At 41.7% G+C, this 21,284-nt stretch overlaps 1 protein-coding gene across 1 annotated transcript in view; it reads right to left on the bottom strand.

The window, feature by feature from the left end:
* The window catches only part of LOC136865164 (UDP-glycosyltransferase UGT5), a 41,004-nt gene that overhangs the window by 10,485 nt on the left and 9,235 nt on the right, over nt 1-21,284 (bottom strand). Inside the window, exons 2-4 of the mRNA XM_067142390.2 lie at nt 9,317-10,147; nt 2,000-2,225; nt 1,252-1,474 (exon numbers count right to left, since the gene is read on the bottom strand). Of these exons, the coding sequence (XP_066998491.2) occupies nt 1,252-1,474; nt 2,000-2,225; nt 9,317-10,147 (1,280 nt within the window). The remainder of the gene's footprint in view (nt 1-1,251; nt 1,475-1,999; nt 2,226-9,316; nt 10,148-21,284) is intronic.

Genomic DNA, 21,284 nt, shown 5'->3' on the forward strand with positions numbered 1-21,284 from the left:
AGGATAAAGATGACAAGTTTTACGAAACACTGAGTGACATTGTAAATCAGGGTCTACAGCAAGGATAGGATAGTGCTAATAGGCGACTTCAATGCGAGAGTTGGAAATAGAACTGAAGGATACAAAAGTGTGATTGGTAAATGTGGGGAAGATATGGAACCTACTAGGAATGGGAAGCGTTTGCTGGACTTACAAGCTAGTATGGATTTAGCATTTAGAATACATTCTTCAAGCATAAGGCTATTCACCTCCACACATGGGAGGATAGGGGCACTGGATCCACAATAGACTATGTCTTAACCGACGCTGAGCTCACGAAATTTATTAGGAATGTGAGGGTTTCCTGGGATATTTTCCATGTTACGGACCACTACCTAATCTGTAGCGAACAAGGTATCTCCAGGCCTAGGACAGAGAAAGTGAAATCTGTCTGCAGACGAGTAAGGGTAGAAAATCTCCAGGACGAGGAAATTATACAGAAGTACATCAATATGATTAGTGAAAAGATCCAAACAATGGGAAGTAAGCAGGTTCAGGATAGAGAACAGCAAGGGAATTGCTAGGAGCAACTGTGTGTAGATATAGAAAAAACGAGCATCTTGGTGGAATAATGAAGTGAGAGCAGCTTGTAAACGCACCGTAAAAGAAGGCGTATCAGAAATGGCTCCAAACCAGGACTGATGCTATTACATGCCAGTCTGCCAAGCCCACTAAATTACACTCATCAAGTGACATTTTCACACCATTCGTAACAGGGACTGGCTGCATAAGGAAGGGCAATACTAGCATCGCTCATACCTCAGTTATTTTCATATTGTCAAAGTCTAGGACGACATTGAGACAGTTGAATTAAAGTTTGTTCTAGCTCCCTCTACAAGACATAGTGCAGTGTAAACACTAGATCTTAACAGCAAAGGCATACGTAAATAATAATAATAATAATAATAATAATAATAATAATAATAATAATAATAATAATAATAATGTGGCCTCAGATATGAAGTTCAGGCATTTTTATTTGGTTCCATGAAGTTTGCCTACGCATGTTTCGGCCCCGGATCAATACCAAATGTGTCGCCTGTGTTCTTTTACATGCGACGTACGAAATTGAGTGTTGAATGGACCATTCTCCCTTCTTAAAAATCGGACTACCTCAGTTAGGTGTGAACCCGCGATCTTGAGACACGGACACGGACACACTATGTAAGGATGTAAGGAAATCATTCAAGGTGTACGTCACTGGAAACTTACCTCGGCTGCGTAAGTATCTTCTTTAAGGCGTTCAGCACAATATCTTTCGTTATCGGCAAACGTGGGTCGATCAGCTCTGCCATACCTCGGGATTTATAGTATTGTGCGTTATGGTGCTGGTCGCCAAAGAACGGTATTATCAGCAAAGGAACCCCATGGTGAATTGCCTCTTGAATGCCCATCATCCCACCGTGGGTTATAAACACCTCCGTATTACGGTGACCTAAATAAAGAAAGCAATTGCCATTATAGAAACTGTCACATTAGAAGCAAGTCATTTCTTTCTCTGCAAATTAGAGAATGTATAAATAATGAATGAATAAATTAATGCAGCCTATTATGAGTTTTTTCCTTACCCTTCTTCGTAATATGTTGCAGCATTATCTGTCACCGAGTGGCAAAAGCCACTTCTAATATAACACGCCATTCGGCGCATAGACAGATAAGAAATTATTATAAAGTTTTACTTCTCCTTAATAGAATAAATACCACCACCATCACTCGCTAATAGGCACCTGTTACTGGTATACCAAATAACTTCCACAACCTCACGGCCGACTTCAGTTGGAAGTATTCTAATGAATTAAAGACACATATAGGAGCGCTGTCCTCCATTGCTTTCTCCCAAACTCTACAGCTACTAGACCCTAGACTGCATGTGCTCATCGTTACAAGTGATACAAAGAGAAGGTCAAGAATCTTTCCAGAATATACTTCACATTAAATAGAAAATAGTAGCATAGCGTACCCAAAATGTCGAACTGAGGCATCCACTTTGCTGCCTTTATTTTGGCTGGTAAGCCACCTGGGATAGCATCTCCGTTACATTTCCAAAGAATATTCTGCGGCAATTCCTGAAATGCCTCCACGAAAGCTTTCAGCGTTTCTTCTGGGAATGTTTCTGCCTGTATCAGGCTTCCAAGGCTGAAGTAGATCACTCCTTGATGGGATTTGTCCAGAAATGTTTTAATATCCTAGAAGAAAAAATACAGACCAGGTAGGAAATGATTTTACAACAAATAGCACATTTGGATATTCATCTTTTCCACACACAAAACATTGATTCAGATTGCAACAAGACCGTTCGATGTACTGAGAAAGTGAAATGTTTCCACTTGGTTGAACAAATTTTATAACAAAACAAAATGTAAAATGCTATTCTAATGAATATTCATCCTGGCGAAACGTAGAGGTTCAGGGCCCCACATGGGTCTGTTTTAGGACCTCTTCTCTATTTATATAACTGTATAACTTCACCAGTTCTCAGCTGCAGGCATCACTTATACATGGACAATGTACAATTATACTAACACTGTGAACCGGAAGGACTGCTTGAAGCAACAGAGACTTTCAACAAAGGTTTCAAAGAAATATGTAACTGCATGGACTTGGACTAAACGACACAAAATCTCATGCAATCGTAACTTCGCACCCAAAAATTCACGCTAATAACCTTGTCTCTCTCAAAATTATATCTGGGTGAGTCAACAATTGAATATGAATCGGTCAAGGCTCTAGGGATACCCCTAGATAAACACCGTTCCTGGACGCAACACATCGCGAGTGTTTTCAGAAACTTATTTCCAGCTCTACTTGATACGAGATTCCGAAGACTTTTTTCTCGGGTTTTGAAAGACCGGCTTGTCTATATGTTAGTGGTATCTCATTTTGACTATTGTGATGTAGTTTACAGTGGCCTGACTGACACTCATGCTGATAAATTACCGCGTGCTGAAAACGCTTGTGTGCGCTGCATAAAGGACCTTCTGTACTACGACCACGCCACGTCTACGACGAACGTGCTAGTTTTAAGACTAAATCAACGCCGAAACCTTCATACCCTATTTTCTCTTTACCGAATTCTCTCTATATCCTCCCCACCGTAAATCGGAACGTGGCCAAGAAAACACACACACACACACATCTATACCATCCACTGATCTCTATACATGGATGGCTGGTAGCTTGGGTAGCAGTAAGCCGAATAGAAGATGACTGGCGTAGTAAGATGGCAACGAGCGCACGGTGCAGTAGACAACGAGGAGCGCGCTTGCTTTGTTCATGCTCAATTCAGTGACGCCAGGCCTCTTGATTGTAGTTCCACGGGTGTTCTGTGCTGTGTTATTACAATACCCCACACATTTACAAAGGAATTAAGATGAAATACATCAATGAGAAATCACTAGTTTAGATATTTCACACGCTGAATTGAAACCACATGTTACTTCTGCATGTTAGTAAATATAAACAAACAAGGGAGCCATGCTTGTACTACTACAATCAACACAAATACGAATTCCTAAATATAAATAATACAAATACATAATATATTTAAACTATCAAAGTATACGTGTGTGGCAGATATAAATTGAGTACTACATGGAAGAGGTACAACATTCTCTCCGTCAGTTCAAGTTACAATATTTCCTAACATAACGTAATTGTATTGATTACGTGGTAAACAAGTGACTGTCAGCATGCCGAAGTGTACTTCTACGGCAAATACGCCGCGAAATACTTGAATATCCAGCGAAAAACACACAGTAAACTATATCATTATGCCGTTACAGGAGAAGTGGGTGTAGTTCTGGGCTTTTAAATGTCTGCGGGCTCATATTAAATGGCCTCTACAAGCTTTAAACAAGCCGGAATTACTAAAATAAAAACACCGAGCTCGATAGCTGCAGTCGCTTAAGTGCGGTCAGTATCCAGTATTCGGGAGATAGTAGGTTCGAACCCCACTGTCGGCAGCCCTGAAGATGGTTTTCCGTGGTTTCCCATTTTCACACCAGGCAAATGCTGGGGCTGTACCTTAATTAAGGCCACGGCCGCTTCCTTCCACTTCCTAGCCCTTCCCTGTCCCATCGTCGCCATAAGACCTATCTGAGTCGGTGCGACGTAAAGCAACTAGCAAAAAAAAAAAACAAAAAAAAACATTTTCTGACAGAGGAAGAATAGGGCTATTTTTTTGTGAATAAAGAGAAAAACCGAGTTTTTGGCTCAAAATACGAAAAATTCAGTCATACTTCCCCTTGAGAACGCACAATTTCGTGGCATACATGTATAAAATTTACAGCAACGTTTCCAGAAACTGTTTTTCACTCCTATTATATTACCGATCGCTAATTGCATGTATTCAGCACCTAAGTTAATATTTGTCGGCCGTTATTATACACTCATTTTTATTGCTATCCCGGAGTTTTACTGACCTCGAAATGACTTGCCGGTGTTCCCAATGTCCTTATGCTTTGAGTGAACATGTTTCTATATTTTTAATTATTCCAATACGCCATTAATTGCGGTTTAAAATTGATTATATTATCATTGTTCCCCCATAAGGAGAGCTCTAGGATGGGTACACCAACATGGCAAACCGCGCACTCAACTTGGCGTACTTTCTCCTGCAGCGGAGAGCTGGCATCAGCGATCCATGTATAGAGATCAGTGATACCATCCCATCCTACAGGTGACCGGACATTTGCGGTCACCACAAAATCACGGACATTTGCGGTCACTGAGATATACTTGTGCCCACTCACAGAAATTCCCCCGCAGTCATAGGAGATTTGTGGTCACTGCAGCAGGCGGTGGGCCTCATTAGCTTAATATCGGGGCATCCCCGCTAAGCTGCCTGGGCTCCTGCTCGCTCATTCTAGATGAAAATGTTTCTTTCGCGCGGAAAAACACCATTCTATATTGAAACTTCCTGGTGTAAGTATTTACCGGTGTGTCCTGTAATGGAGTTGACAGTTACTAATAAGGCAGAATTGTATGTTTCCAAAAACATGGCATGACTTGTTCTTCCATTTCATACTCAGGTGACGATTTCATGTTGATTTTCTCTATACTTTCCATACATATAAACATTGTAAAGTGCCTTCAAATGTCCGGTGATCGCAAATGTTTGACCGCAAATATTCAGCAACCGTCCTACAATACGATATATAAACTCCTTTTTCGTTTCTACAGCACTACCTAGCACCGTCAGAGAAGCCACCCCTGTTAAATTCAGGAAGCAGTGACATCATCTTAATAACAACTGCATTTCCTAAATTGTATATTGTTAGCAGTACCGATTCTAAGTAGTTATTTGCTTATGTGTAGTTCCTAAGTAGTAAGGATTCATTTGTATACGTTAATATTTGTTGTAGATACTTTATTATGTGATCCTCATCATTATCATCATCATCATCATAGCCCATCACTTGATTACTACCATTATCTTTATTGGTATTCCATTAAAGTAATAGTTGTAATTGTTATTTCTGACTAGTATTGTGCATTGTATCTCATAATCTGGTCAAGTGGAAGAGAGGGCCAAATGGCCCTAATCTTTGCCAGAAAATATTAAGCAAACCTACTTTAAATTAATTACACTTCCTGGAGTAGTAGAAAGTGAACATGTTGTACGATTTAAAAGATTCTGGCCAGTTTCTCAAATAGATAGACTAACCAACAATGTGTGAGTTTATAGCGTATAAAAATTGCAGTTTTTGAACAAAGGACTGTGAATGCTGCACATTTGCAACAGATATTTTAAACAAGTGACGATTCGACCATCTAAATATCAATTTTGACCTCTCATATTCAGTACTATTAGAAAGCTCCCTTTAAGCCGGATATGTTATTACTACAATGGTTTCCCTATGATCCTTAGGGACTATGTTATATCGTTTCAAATATTTCAGATTGTCTTTATTTGCTTCGTGTCTACTCATGTTGTGTGCATCATTGAATAGAGAATCTTACCCCCTACAAAGAGGTATCATTGAGGTACAATAAGGTCAATCAGTGCAGATGTTACATAATGTAGGAAATGTTACAATTTTTGTGGTTTAGGACTCATGAGAGCTAGATGGGAAGCATATGTTCAACAATTTAGCATCTGAAATCGCCTGTTTCATGTTGATGATGCACATCTTTACTGGGTGAAAGACTGCGAGTCTGAGAAAATCTCAGTGTTCACTAAATTAAATATCAGTCATGTTGAAGCAAAGGAATAGGTCGTGGCTTCTGAAAAGATTTGCGGAACCAGGCTTCTCAGTAGAACGCGCAGTGTCCGGGAGATGTGCTACCACGCCCCGCTGTCTGTTTCCAGACTGCAGCGAGCTTGAAACGTTAGGATACGTGTTAGAATCACGCTCGATACGCGGGGTGCTTACCAATACAAGACACCACAGAGTCAGGACTTCAGTGGCCACAGATCTGAAGTCTTTAAAATGGGAAGTATACGAGGCATTCCATTGTTTGCCGCAGGGTCGGTTCGTGAGGTACCGGTAGTGCCGGTGTGTCATAGTGCAACAATGTAATGAAAAGAGAATATGAGGACTTTTTTAATTTCAATACAATCGATTAAACTTCCAAACTTCCAGTTTTAATATTTGATAAGCAGGACTTTCCAATACTCTTCAGTAATCTCTCGTACTTTTGTAAATGCACTGTTTTGAATACTTTAGCCAGGGCAAGAGATTACTATCTTTCAGTACCCCTGTGGTCACTCATTTTGCATGAGCTGTTGCTTTCCACAGATGCACTGTGGAAATAAAAAGAAGGATTTCCCTGTGTAAGAAAGCCTTTGAGGAGAAGAAGCAGCTCTTAACTAATAAATCCTTAAATACTGAACAAAAGAAATTATTTATCAAAACGTTCATTTGGAGTGTGCTGCTATACGGCTGTGAAGGATGGACTCTCTTTAAGGAGGACGTGAAACGACTAGAGGCAGTGGAAATATGGCTATGGAGGAAGATGACTAGAACTAGCTGGATTGAGAAGAAAACTAATGAAGCAGTGCTTAGAGAAATAAACACCCAGAGACATTTAATAACAACGATAAAAAGGAGAAAAGCATCAGTTTTCGGTCACAATCTCCGGCATAATAACTTCATAAAGAACTTGTTCGAAGGCAAGGTGATGGGAAAGAAAGGCAGAGGGAAACCACGGAAGAAGATCATTGAAGAGGTAGTTGAGATGATGGGATGCCAAGGTTATGGAGAGATGAAAAGGATCGCAGAGAGAAGAGATCAATGGTTGCAGCGACAAGGCGAAGCCTTTAGATGATGATGATGATGATGATTTTGCTTTCTCCATGGATAAATAAAACGTATGCGTGAGCTATATAATTAACCATCCGTCTCGCTAGGCGACAAACCAAACGAGTTAATTCGGAATAAATAGGTAACAAAAACGGCCAAAAAGATAAAAACCGTTTTTTAAATTCCATTTTGTTGATTTATTGACGTGATAATTGCCCACAGTGATGCTATTCGTCTCACACTCTAATTATTAGGGCGGATGTTGTTGATCTAAAAATAACTGAAAATGATCAACAAAATGCCCTTAAATTTCTGGAAAAATGCTGTAAAATATATAAACAATGACTTCAAAATATTTGACCAAACTGAATTCTGGTGACTGTGTAACAAAGATTTGATAAGTACTGTAATATATCCTTATTCTGTTAACTGCTCAGCTCTTGCTGGCTGTAGTAGTTTGCCTCCCGAAGAACCTGGGAACACGTGTTGTTCTTCGCAGTCCTTACAGCTTTCACATGTTTTTATCGTTGAATGTGCTGTTGTACAACAAACTTCCTTTCCGCACTCACTGTACCATTGCACAATTTTACAAAATAAAGTACGCCCATCTGCTGTAAACACGCATTTTACAAATTATAAATTAAAATTAAAATTTAAAAAATTTAAAAATTAAAATTAAAGATACACTTTGTGATACCGAGCAAGTGGCTGCGTGGTTAGCAGTACGTAGCTATCAGCTTGCACTCGGTTCGAGCCCCTCTGTCGGCAACCCTGAAGATGGTTTACTGTAGTTCCCATTTTCACACCAAGAAATTCTTGGGGCTGTATCTTAACTAAGGCCACAGTCACTTCCTACCCACTCCTAGCCTTTCCTACCGCGTCGTCGCCTAAAACAACGTAAAGCAAATTGTAAAAAATAATAAAAAAACATTGTGATGGTTTCACATTTGGCATATTTTTGCACAGCACTACTTGGAAGGATAATTCTGTACTGAAGCGGAAAGTTAGATAACTGTTTCCAATCCCTTCTCCTTTCCATTCGTTCTTGGCTCGCGGGGGTGAGTGACTGACTGTAGGGGCGGGGGCGAAGGCTGGTGCATTCCCTGAGATAAGTTAAGAAACACTTTCACTGGGCGAATTGGCCGTACGATAAGGGCCACGCATCTGTGAGCTTGCAACCGGGAGATAGTGGGTTCGAACCCCACTGTAGGAAGCCCTGAAGATGGTTTTCCGTGGTTTCCCATTTTCACACCAGGCAAATGCTGGAATTAAGGCTACGGCCGCTTGCTTAATACTCCTAGGTCTTTCCTATCCCATTGTCGCCATAAGACGTATCTGTGTCGGGGCGACGTAAAGCCAATTGTTAAAAAAAAATGAAATACAGGCTTTCTCCTAATTATCAGAATTCTGTGTTGTGTCCCTGCACATATCTTGAGAACACCAGACACACAGGTAAAAATCCTTTCCTCAACCTTTCTTAGTCACCAACAACTGCTATCCGTTTGCTTGGTCTTGGAAGATGTTTAGCAAATTTAACCATATGTATGAAAAATGTATTATATTTTATGTTGTCACTTGTGGACTTTTATCATACATGCATAAATTTTAAAAAAAACATTATAAATGATCTCAACATTCTTCAAAACGCTGTACATTGACCTAAAACTTTGTAGAAAGTTGAAATAATGACTTATCATCCCAAATCGGCAAAATATGCAAAATAATGCGAAGTAAAAACGTGTTGTTATAGTTTGTTAAATCGCAGAATGAAATTCTACGCTATTGAGCAATGACCTAATGCAAAGGGGGGGGGGGGGAGATGACATTTCAACAACATCCGCCCTCTATTAATTACCATCCGCTCCTTGTAAATAAACATGTATTGAACTGATTATCCGACATGTCTTTCATCACCTAAGTCAGACTGGCGCCGAGCGACATTGTCACAAAATCTCTGCGCGACAAGCCCTACCCTGACCCCGTAGGTATTTTCTTAAAAATTTGCTTGGAAAAAGAACAACTAGCCTACTTACCTGAGGTAACTTCTTTCCCAAGTTGATGTGTAATCCGGCTACTTCTACCATAGCAGGAACCAAGGGTCTCGTCTCCGTGATGCTGAAGTGGCCGTTGAAAAGTACCAGGCTGACATTTTTCTGGAGCTGTGTCACTGAAGGTACATCGTCGCCGAAGTATTGGCTTACCAAGCGGTCAGTACGGAGATCAGAGAAGATGTAGCTTCCTACCTTTAAGGTTTCAACAAGCAGAGTATTATACACTCGTTCAAAGAAACTCATTGGTGCACTATAGTCTCCGAAGTAACATGGGATATATGAAGGATTGTCTGGATTTGCAACTCTTTCATTGGCCCAAGGATAAGGTACTGCTGTCATAACGTTTACAATGGGAGCTTTGAATTTATGACCAAAAGCCATAGCGCAATCGACTGCAAATATTTCTGTTATTACAAGATCATATTTCTCCTTAGAGTGGATTAAATTCTGCACTTTTGGATGATCGAATACGGTTTTACACACGTCCATGTTGTGAAACCAAAAGAACTGTAAGGTAGGAAGCATTGTGGAGAACTGAAGTGCGAGTTCCACAGTGAAATTGTTCATGATATTGGGTAATGATCCCTCAACGCTGATATCCTTATAATTTTGAAGAGGAGTCTTCTGTGGAAAATGGCTGACAACGTCGACCTCATGTCCTCGTGCAGCAAGTGCCTTCAGAAGAGGTTCAAACATCTGCCAATGGCTGTATGCATTCAACTGTACTACGGCTAAGATTCGCGCTGATTCGGTCGGTCTGACACTGTAGCTCACTAGCAGTAGTGTCAGGAATAATCCAGCGACCACCTGCATCTGTAACATAATAATAATAATAATAATAATAATAATAATAATAATAATAATAATAATAATAATAATAATAATAATAATAATATTGAGAAGTAGAATATAATAAGAAGAAGAAACAACATTGGACCGGTGAAAAGAAAGAAGATGTAAGAAGAGAATGAAGGAATACTGGTGTCAAACAAAACTGAAATCATAAAGAATTATTTAAGTGGTCCGTAGTTGGCCAAAATCGATTATGAATAATAATAATAATAATAATAATAATAATAATAATAATAATAATAATAATAATAATAATAATAATAATAATAATAATAATAATAATGTCTATGCCGAGCTGAGTGGCTTAGACGGAAGAAGCACTGGTTTTCTGACCCCAGTTGATAGGTTCAATGCCGGCTCAGTTCGATGGTACTTGAAGGATTTCAAAAACGCCCGTCTCTTGTCGGCAAGTAAAAGAACTCCTGCGGGACAAACTGCCGGTATATTGGTGTCTCCGAAACCCTCGAAAGTAGTTGGTGGGACGAGAAGCAATTATTATTATTATTATTATTATTATTATTATTATTATTATTATTATTATTATTATTATTATTATTATTATCCGCCTTCGTAGCCTAACGGTTAGCAATATTAGCTGCCGTCCTCGGGGGTTCGGGTTCGGGTTCGATTCCCGCTACTGTCAGAATTTTAAGAATGTCAGGAGGGCCGGTAGTGGTTAAATGGTAAATGCAGCTAACCTCCACTGGGGGTGTACCCCAAAAGAGCTGCACCACCTCGCGATAAGGACACGAGTTTACATATTAATATTATCATTATTATTATTATTATTATTATATTATTATTATTATTATTATTTTGCTATTTGATTTACGTCACACCGACACAGATAGGTATTATGGCGACGATGGGATAGGAAAGGTCTAGGAATGGGAAGGAAGTGACCGTGGCCTTATATAAGGTACAGCCCCTAGCATTTACCGGGTGTGAAAATGGGAAACCACGGAAAACCATCTTCAGGGCTGCCGACAGTGGGGTTAGAACCAACTATCTCCCGAATGTAAGCTCACAGCTGCGCGCCCCTAACCGCAAGGCCAACTCGTCCGGTATTATTATTATTATTATTATTATTATTATTATTATTATTATTATTATTATTATTATTGTCCAGCACATTGGCTGAATGATCAGTGTAATTAACTTCGGTTTGGAGAGCCTCAGGTTCGATTCCAGGCCGGGTCAGATATTTTAACCGTAACCCTTGGCTCGGGGACTGGGTTTTGTGCTTTCCCCAACATTCCTGCAAGTCATGCACCACACACAATACAATCCTTTATGACAAAAGCACGCAGTTTCCTATACACAACAGATGCCAACCACCCTCGTTGGAGGGTCTTCATTACAAGGGCCTCACCAGGCTAGCAAAAGCCGCACGAAATTATATTTTTGCTATTACAATTCTGTATGAATAATGTTGAAATGTTGTCCGTCGGTCTGGCCTTTCATTATTTTGATGGTACATGAGATTACTTACTTTCTTTCGGTCATAGTTTGACGATTGTTATATCTGCATTCTGTCTCTCGGTCTGGTTATTTGTTTGTTTGTTTGTTTGTTCGTATTTTGGTTTTCGAGCACCGCTCACTTTAGCAGCGAAACTTAGCGAAATTTAGTCAACATTCTTTTAAGTTTATTTTGTAGTGCCGGCTTCAAATGGGTTACTAAATTTGAAAGGTGTAGTATTTTGGGATTGACTCATTTGCACTACTTACTTTATGAACCTATCCAGTCTGAAACACCCTAGTGTGTACAATTCTTTTACAATGTTCGACTTTTACTCTTTGATATATGGGGGAAAACCGTCTTGTTCCGACGAACAATCCACTATCCATCACTGCCACGACTAGCATAAAGAGACTAGACGTCAAATTAAGTTTAAATTAATCATGTATCGGTTGTCCGGCTCCATCGCTAAATGGTTAACGTGATGACCTCTGGTCAGAGGGGTCCCGGGTTCGATTCCCGGCAGTGTCGGAAATTTTAACCATAATTGGTTAATTCCACTGGCAGGGGGGCTGGGTGTATGCGTCGTTTTCATAATCATTTCACCCTCATTACAACGTATAGGTCGCCTACGGGAGTCAAATCTAAAGACCTGTATCTGCCGAGCCGAACTTGGCCTCGGACACTCCCAGCACTAAAAGCTACAGGCCTACGCCATTTCATTTTTTCATGTGTTGCTTGTTATGCGTAACACAGCGACTTGTGTCCCTAAATTTACCAGGTAAAATAAAATTTAGCCTTATCTCGACGTGTGACTCATACAAGACGATCTTTTTCTACAGCTTTTCTCATATCCTGACTGTATCGCAGGTGCAAACTGTGTCGCACAAGGGGATTTTTGCCCTGCTTTTACTGCCGGATGTCCTCCCTGCCGCCAATCCTATGTGGAGGGATGTATTTACTATTGCGTGTCTCTGTGGTGGTTGGTAGTGTTATGTGTTTTGTGTTTTGTGTATGGAGAATATACAAACACAAATAACTAGTCCCCAAGTCACACGAATTAACCATAAGTGATTGAAATTCCAACCCGAACACGAATCAAACCTAGGATCCTCTGAACCGAACGCTGACCTTTCAGTCAAGAAGCCGGACAGTGAACTACATAATATGACCGAAAAATGTATATAACGTACTGTAAGTTATGGAACGTTTTGATTATACGGGGCGAATTGGCCGTGGGGTTAGCGGCGCACAGCTGTGAGCTTGCATCCGGGAGATAGTGGGTTCAAACCCCACTGTCAGCAGCCCTGAAAACAGTTTTCCGTGGTTTCCCATTTTCACACCAGGCAAATGCTGGGTCTGTACCTTAATTAAGGCCACGTCCCCTTCATTCCGACTCTTAGGCCTTTCCTATCCCATCTTCGCCATAAGACGTATCTGAGTCGGTGTGACGTAAAACATATTGTAAAAAAAGTTTTGATTTTACATTAACAATTTAATCTACCTAATTATGAAAATGTTAATGTTTTTACGTCCAACTAACTGCTTTTTCGCTCTTTGGAGGCGCCGAAGTGCCCGAATCTTGTCCCGCAGGAATTCATTTGCGTGCCAGTAAATCTACCGACACGAAGCTTACACCCCTGAGCACCCTCAAATATCACCGGACTGAGGCAGGGTTGAACCTACAAAGCGCTCTACCGTCTGAGATACTCAGCCCGGCTTATGAAAATGTTCACAGATAATATAACTGTCTAGTGTATCCCTCTTAACTGTCTAACCATCCAACTTGCAGCCAGTTACTTATATCGTAGATCTCATGTCCATAAAGGCTTTGATTTTCAACATAGCAGGTGAGTCAACTACATAATACATATCATCTTCTCCAATTATTGATAAGGTGAAAGTTCCTTATGGTGATCATTGTAAGTACCTAGGTGTTAATATAAGGAAAGATCTTCATTGGGGTAATTACATAAATGGGATTGTAAATAAAGGATACAGATCTCTGCAGATGGTTATGAGGGTACTTAGGGGTTGTAGCAAGGATGTAAAGGAAAGGGCATATAAGTCTCTAAGGCCCAAATGGAGTATGGTACGGGACCCTCACCAGGATTACTTGATTCAAGAACTGGGAACAGTCCAAAGAAAAGCAGCTCGATTTGTTCTGGGTGATTTCCGACAAAAAAGTTTGGGCTGGGAAGACCTAGGAGAAAGGAGGCGAGCTGCTCGACTCAGTGGTATGTTCCGAGCTGTCAGTGGAAAGATGGGGTGGAATGCCATTAGTAGATAAACACATATGAGTGGCGTCTTTAAAAGTAGGAAAGGTCATAATGTGAAGGTAAAGTTGGAATTCAAGAGGACAAATTGGGGCAAATATTCGTGTATAGGAAAGAGAGTTAGGGATCGATACAACTTACCAAGGGAGATGTTCAATAAATTTCCAATTTATTTGCAATCATTTAAGAAAAGTTTAGAAAAAGAACAGATAGGGAATCTGCTACCTGGGCGACTGCCCTAAATGCAGATGAGTAGTGATTGATTGATTGATTGATTGATTGATTGATTGATTGATTGATTGATTGATTGATTGACGCTGTATTTTTATATACCACGTGTTGTGCAGAAAATGAAATGGACCACAGAGTGGCCGAAGTACGACTTACGGATAAGAGCGTATAGTCTTGGACGGAATTTTGCGTCAAGAGAAGCTTGGGAATGTCGGTAACAACATGATGGACAACGTATTTTATTTATTACTTCCCAAAATATATTCACTTCCTAATCAATGGAGAAGTGACAATGAATGAAGGGAAAGTAGTTGGTGCACGCAGAGAAGTTAGACACTGATCTCTGAATGTTGCCTACAAAAGCTGTTAGAACTTTCGCCCACCACATTCAGTTAGACATCAGGGTGCCATTCTGGACTAGACGTACCTATAGGAAAGTTGTTTCCCGATCCTTGTATGGGCTACTTCAGTTGCTGCGCAACACTGCCAGTCATCCTGTATAGGGTAGTCTGAGGATGAAGCTAACACTGGCGAGTAAATAGATAAAGAAAGAAAGAAAGAAAGAAAGAAAGAAAGAAAGAAAGAAAGAAAGAAAGAAAGAAGGCCGTGGTTGCTAGTAAAAGAAGGAAAGAAAGAAAGAAAGCCGGGATTACTAGTATGGTTACTAGAGGTAGGAAATGAAAGTGTCCTCTTCGTTTAAGACCGGATGCCCTTCCTGACGCCAACCCTTCATGGTGGTGGTGTTGGTGGTGGTGATTATTGATTTAAGAGAAACTACAACTAGGCAATCATCCTCTATTAACACTAATCAGAGAGAAAATAAGCAAGTGTCCCAGTACTTCGAAAAATGAAGGTATCGGCCAAAGAAAGGCAAAAGCCACGAAGGGCGTGAAAATGAAGGACTCCCTAAACTTATTACCATCGATGTCGGAAAAGTATAACAATGGCCAAGGGAAGTCGGATATGATAGATGAAAGTAAGGAACCTTGAACAAATAAATGGAAGCAATGCCAGACTCGGCTAGGGGAACCGTGGTCACCAACCCACGCTCCAAAGTTGAGAACCGCTGGTCGCCCTTTCAGTCGCCTCGTACGGCAGGCAGAGGAGACCGTGGGTGTTATTCTACCACCTCTATCCACCTGGAGCGATATATTCACTATTGCATGTTTCTGTGCTGGTTAGTACTGCGATATTAAGTGTGTAGGTGAAACTGTGTACGATCACAAATACCTAACCCGCGCGCTAGAGGAATTAACCATACGGAGTTAAATTCCCTGACCCTCCTGGAATAATCGAACTAAGAGCTCTTTGAACAGAAGACCATTACGCTTGCCATTCAGCCAAGGAGCCCGACAGCAAATGAAAGCGACTGTGGAAATATAAAAGGAAACATGTATTACATTGATTCTTTCATTCAACCTGGGCAACTGATTCACAAGTGTATCTGCTGTAATGCATCGTTTAATCAGTTAATTATGGTCAAGCTAGCGACTGGTTTTAGAATTTATTACGGATTTATATATTTTGATATTTAGAGAGAGCGAAAACTAGGGAGAGAGTTACCCCCATCGCCAACAACAGCGAAAAAACAGCTGCCAAATTGGGATCAATGCTCTAGTTTCACCATCGGGTCTCGTACTAGGCCAAAAAGTGATTAAGCATGTCAAGATTTTAGCAGATTTGAACAGTGCAATATCATTTGACATTTATCATTTATTTCCAAAGAGTCTATACAGAGCTTACCTCCAACTTAGACCTTGTGCTGTTAATAGTGAGCAAATCAATTTAATATACAGTTATAAGTAATAAACATGCTGTGATAGGTATAGTGGCCCTCCACGCAGTGATCACTGCCCGGTGGAGCCTGGTGTTTACTATAAATTCGACGATTGCCAGGGAATCGTGAGGAAACTCATGATAATACTAAGAGTTTGTAATAATATTGAGAATAGCTCCCTCCTGTAGTGATAACTGATGGATGGAGCCTGGCTATTAACAAAAGAAAAAACGAACAGTGCAATATGTCTGGCCTAGGATGTGTTGTCGATCAGCCCCGAATTCCTGTGAATGCAGAAGATTTCTATTCATTATATACATTATAGACTGCTATACCGTTCAGTATTCAGTCTGCAAGCCCCTGTGAATTAACTAAACGCCTCATTCCCCTATTTGTAACTAACACCGTGGTCTCCTTTAGTTCTAAATCTCTTACCGGGAAATCATTAATAACGGAGTTCAACTATAGTCTCCTTGATAGGCATTATCTTCTGCAGTTACATCATGGACGAGCCATTTCTAATGCCATTGGTATTACGTCCCACTAACTACCGTACTATTACGGTGTTTGGAGATGCCGAATTGCCGGAATTTTGTCCCGGCGGAGTTCTTCTTACTTACCTGTAGATCTACCGATAGAAGACCGGCGTATTTAAGGAACTGAGCTGGGATCGAGCCCGCCAAATTCGGCTCCGAAAGCCAGCACTCTATCGTCTGAACCACTCATCCTGGCATAATGCAAGCCTGCTTCTCCTTGCCCCCATCTGCCGTAGCCGGAAATAATGTTAGTGCAACGTGAAACTGCTAAGAACTACGGAAGTCCCAAATGGGAATTACATTAGTGAGTCCATCTTCTCCGCTGAATGGTCAATGTACTGGCCGTCGGTTCAAACGGCCTCGGATTCCAATCCCGACCGGGCCGGGAATTTTATATGCATATGGTTGATTCCTCTGACTGTGCATTCATGTTCATCTTAATACACACTACCTCACAGCCACATAATACGCTACCAACCACCACAGAATCACGTAACAGTGAATACATCCATCTATATACGGTTGGCGGCGGGAAGGGCATCTGGCCATAAAACTAGGATAACCAGGCGAATTGGCCGTGCGGTTAGAGTGGCGCAGCTGTGAGCTTGCATTCTGATAGTGGCTTCAAACTCCATTGTCGGCAGACCTGAAAATCGTTTTCCGTGATTTCACATTTTCACACCAAGCAATTCTTTATTTATTTATTTATTTATTTTTTGCTAGAGGCTTTACGTCGCACCGACCAAGCAAATTAAGGCCACGGCCGCTTCTTTCTCATTCCTAGGCCTTTCCTATCCCACCGTCGCGGTACGACCTATCTGTGTCGGTGCGAAGTACATTGTAAAGAAAGGAAAAAAGAAAAAAGAAAACCAGGATAAAACCAGTCGAAATGAAATGGCGTATGGCTTTTAGTGCCGGGAGTGTCCGAGGACATGTTCGGCTCGCCAGGTGCAGGTCTTTTGATTTGACACCCGTAGCGACCTGCGTCTCATGATGACGGTGAAATGATGATGAAGATGACACATACACCCAGACCCGTGCCAGCGAAATTAACCAATGATGGTTAAATTTTCCGACCCTGCCGGGAATCGAACCCGGGACCCCTGTGATCAAAGGCCAGCACACTAACCATTTAGCCATGGAGCCGGACAACCACTCGAAATTCCGACCCCATTTAAGCTGGGAAAACGTTCAGAAAGAAGAAGCGTGCTCATAGCAGTTGATGGGTTAAGCACCGAGTGAGTTGGTCGTGCGGTTAGGGCCGCGCAGCTGTGAACTTGCATTCGGTAGATAGTGGATTTGAACCACTCTGTCGGCAGTCTTGAAGATAAATAATAATAATAATAATAATAATAATAATAATAATAATAATAATAATAATAATAATCGTATGGCCTCAGCTACCGTCTGCAGTCATTTCAATTTGACGCCAGCTGGCTGTCTGCTCGTCAATTTCGACGTTCCGTTTTACTCTAGGCCCACTAGATGGCAGACAGAGTAAACCGGATCTCTCTTGGGCGTCTGTGGCTGAGATTTTAATGAATTTTGTCGGGTAAACACCAAATGAGTCGCCAGAAATCTTTTACATGCCGACATCGTACGACATGGAGTGTCGAATGGACTTTTTTCCGCCCTTCAAAAATCCGACTACCTCTGCCGGGTTTGAACCCGCTATCTTGGGATCCGGAGGCCGACACTCTACCACTGATCCACAGAGACAGCTAGTCTTGAAGATGGTCTTCCATTTCCACACCAGACAAATGCTGGGGCTGTATCTTAGCCTTTTCCTATCTCATCGTCGCCATATGACCTCTCTGTGTCGGTGCGGCGTAAAGAAAAAGAAAAAAAGGAAAAGAAAAAAGATGGGTTAAACACATGGAGCTGTTGAAGACCTTTTTGCAAGTTTCTTGTAATACAATATGTATTTTTGCCCTTTTTTTATATGATCTCGAATTGTATAACGTCGCATCAATACATTTTGCTTCTCAATGGCGATGGGATTGCTATGGACTAGTGACTAGTTACAGACTTTCCAACTTTGCCCGAGAAGTGTATATTATCCCACATCACGTAGTTGTCGCCATGTTGGTCTGCCAGCAACAATACTGCATTCTAATACAAGAAGTCCTCAAAATATCAACCATGCGCCTGAATGCTCGCCTAAAGACGCCTTCTCATTACTGACGGGCACTTTCGAACACTCCAGGCATAGCACGCATTCGATATAAACTTGTTCCGCACGCTGGCGAAGTATTGCATTGTTGCATTGTCCATAACGACATGTCTGACTCCAAACTTAATATTAATTACGAACTCTCCCTATATTTGCAGCTAATATCTAAAAGAGGCGTGATTTGTAAACGATCCACCGTAGGGACTTATGTTTTTTGGTGTGTACTGTCCACATGTATTTCCCACATGTTTGGGAACACACTGTGTAACTCCTAACACACTGAATTACAGCGGTTTGCTCGTTGTCAATACGAGTTGACGCTGTATAGGCGACCTGCACATCTTGATGAATTCTAATGGTGATGGCACACACACACCGAGCCCCTGAGCCAATCGGAATTAACCAACCGGCCGGGGATTGAACCCAGGACCCTCTGAATCAATGGCCAGCACGCTAACCATTTAGCTATGGAGCTAGACGTAATGGTCATAAAGGCTGTCTGAACTTGTTTATTCATCCAGTGACTCGCTTAACGAGTCGTCCTTGACAGATGCTGCCACAAAAACTCAAGGTCGTTGTTGTCAAGCAGCCGCTGTCTTAGTGGGTTATTGCTCTCGACCTTGACTTCCTGCAGGTTTAGACATTCCTTGTTTTGCATTCGCAAGTACAGAAATCATAGCTGCTGCTCGCTGGCAATTAGGAGAGCGAAAATAAGTAACCCTCGATACTATGAATTACAGAGAGCTTCCGTGGTTCAGGCGGCAGCGCGCCGGCTCTCACTGCTGGATACCGTGCTTCAAATCCCGATCACTCCATGTGATATTTGTGCTGGACAAAGCGGAGGCGGGACGGGTTTTTCTGCGGGTACTCCGGTTTCCCGGTCATCTATCATTCCGGTAACACTCTCCATTATTATTTCATTTCATCTGTCAACCATTAATCATCGCCCCAGAGGAGTGTGACAGGCCTCGGCAGCCGGCACAATTCCTATCCTCGCCGCAAGTTAGGGGCTTCATTCATCCCATCCCTGACCCGGTCATTGACTGGAAAACAGGTTGTAGGTTTTCATTCATTCACTATGAATTACAGTATTTCCTATCTGCAAATGACTTGGAATATTGTAGTCAACATAGCCTTATAGGTTTCTTCTCACTGTATTCATGTAGTCTTTGCAGTAGTGTGTGTAATCGTAATTAATTGTGACTAGGGTGGAGGAGGAAGGAAGTAAACTTGTTGTTTCAAAACATATGACCATACGATCCACCCGCGCCTTTTTCTTGGTAGATGAAGTCGTATTTTTATATCTGTCGGTTTTCACAGGCTAAAGTCTCAGCCTCATTTAGGGCCATGAAGGGTGACAGTATGGGGTATGAGTGATGCTGAGTAACGACATTCAAAGCGCGACTACAGGGTCTGGATGCTGTGAAATTGGGGTCGGTAGATGCAGAGTGGCCAACCGAGCAGAGGAGGGGTGGCCACGGCTTTAGCGTGGATCTACGCCTCTGCATTCGGGACAGGATTGGACCTCACGGCTGGCCCTAACCGTCGGCTGTCCTGAGAATGCTTTTCCGTGGTTTTCCACTCTCCTGCACTAAGGCGAACGCCGGGACAGTTCCTGGTATAGGCCACGGCCGCCAACCCCTCCACCATCTCCGAGCATCTCCTTCACCGTAACAAATCTTCCGGCCTGAGAGACAGCGTCACCGTCTACGAGATCCACCTTCCCCTTCAGGGGAGGATTGAAAATAGTAGTAGTCTGAAATTCGTTTCTCTTTGGACAATTCATGCTGGAATGAATGGCGCTACCTGACTCAATGAGGAAAGCAACAGCAAATCTCAATCTTCATCTTACTCCGTACCCCTTATTATAATGCACCCATCGGATTTGCAGCTTTCTTACAACCGCATGGTGGCTGCCTAACAAAGGCGGTAATGGGCTACTCAGTTCACCTGGAAGGATGTGGGTTCTATTTCCTGTTAGGATGTCGAAATATTTAGAAACGATATTTCCACCTCTAGAGCGACATATGCAGTACCTCTAGAGATCACTCAACCTACACCACAAATAAGTACCAGGTTAGTTCCCGGGGCCAAAAGCGGTGAAACATAAAGCTAACCATGCAATCCGAGCCTGTTAGACCTATATGAATATGGCTTTTCTTTACAGCTGAATAACCTACAATGGTGCTATTTGAGTATCCATTTAGCATCCAGGTTAATGACTTGATAAACAGATCTAGAGTTTCAGGGGTGTCGACAATGGGGTTTGAACCCACTATCTCCCGAATGCAAGGTGATAGCTATGTGACCCAGACCGCACAGCCATTTTGCCTAGAGTTCTACATCGAAGCTGAATCACATGGATTTGACTCCCCATTTCAAAATTTCTACTGGCATTGGCGGGGATTTGAATCCTGGATATATATATATATATATATATATTGCTACTTGCTTTACGTCGCACTGACACAGATAGATCTTATGGCGACAATGGGATAGGAAAGGTCTAGGACTGGGAAGGAAGCGGCCGCGGCCTTAATTAACCATCTTCAGGGCTGCCGACAGCAGGGTTCGAACCCACTATCTCCCGGATGCAAGCTCACAGCTGCGCGCCCCTAACCGCACGGCCAACTCCTGGATATCTTA

Source organism: Anabrus simplex, chromosome 1, assembly GCF_040414725.1.
Source record: "Anabrus simplex isolate iqAnaSimp1 chromosome 1, ASM4041472v1, whole genome shotgun sequence".
NCBI lineage: Eukaryota > Metazoa > Arthropoda > Insecta > Orthoptera > Tettigoniidae > Anabrus > Anabrus simplex.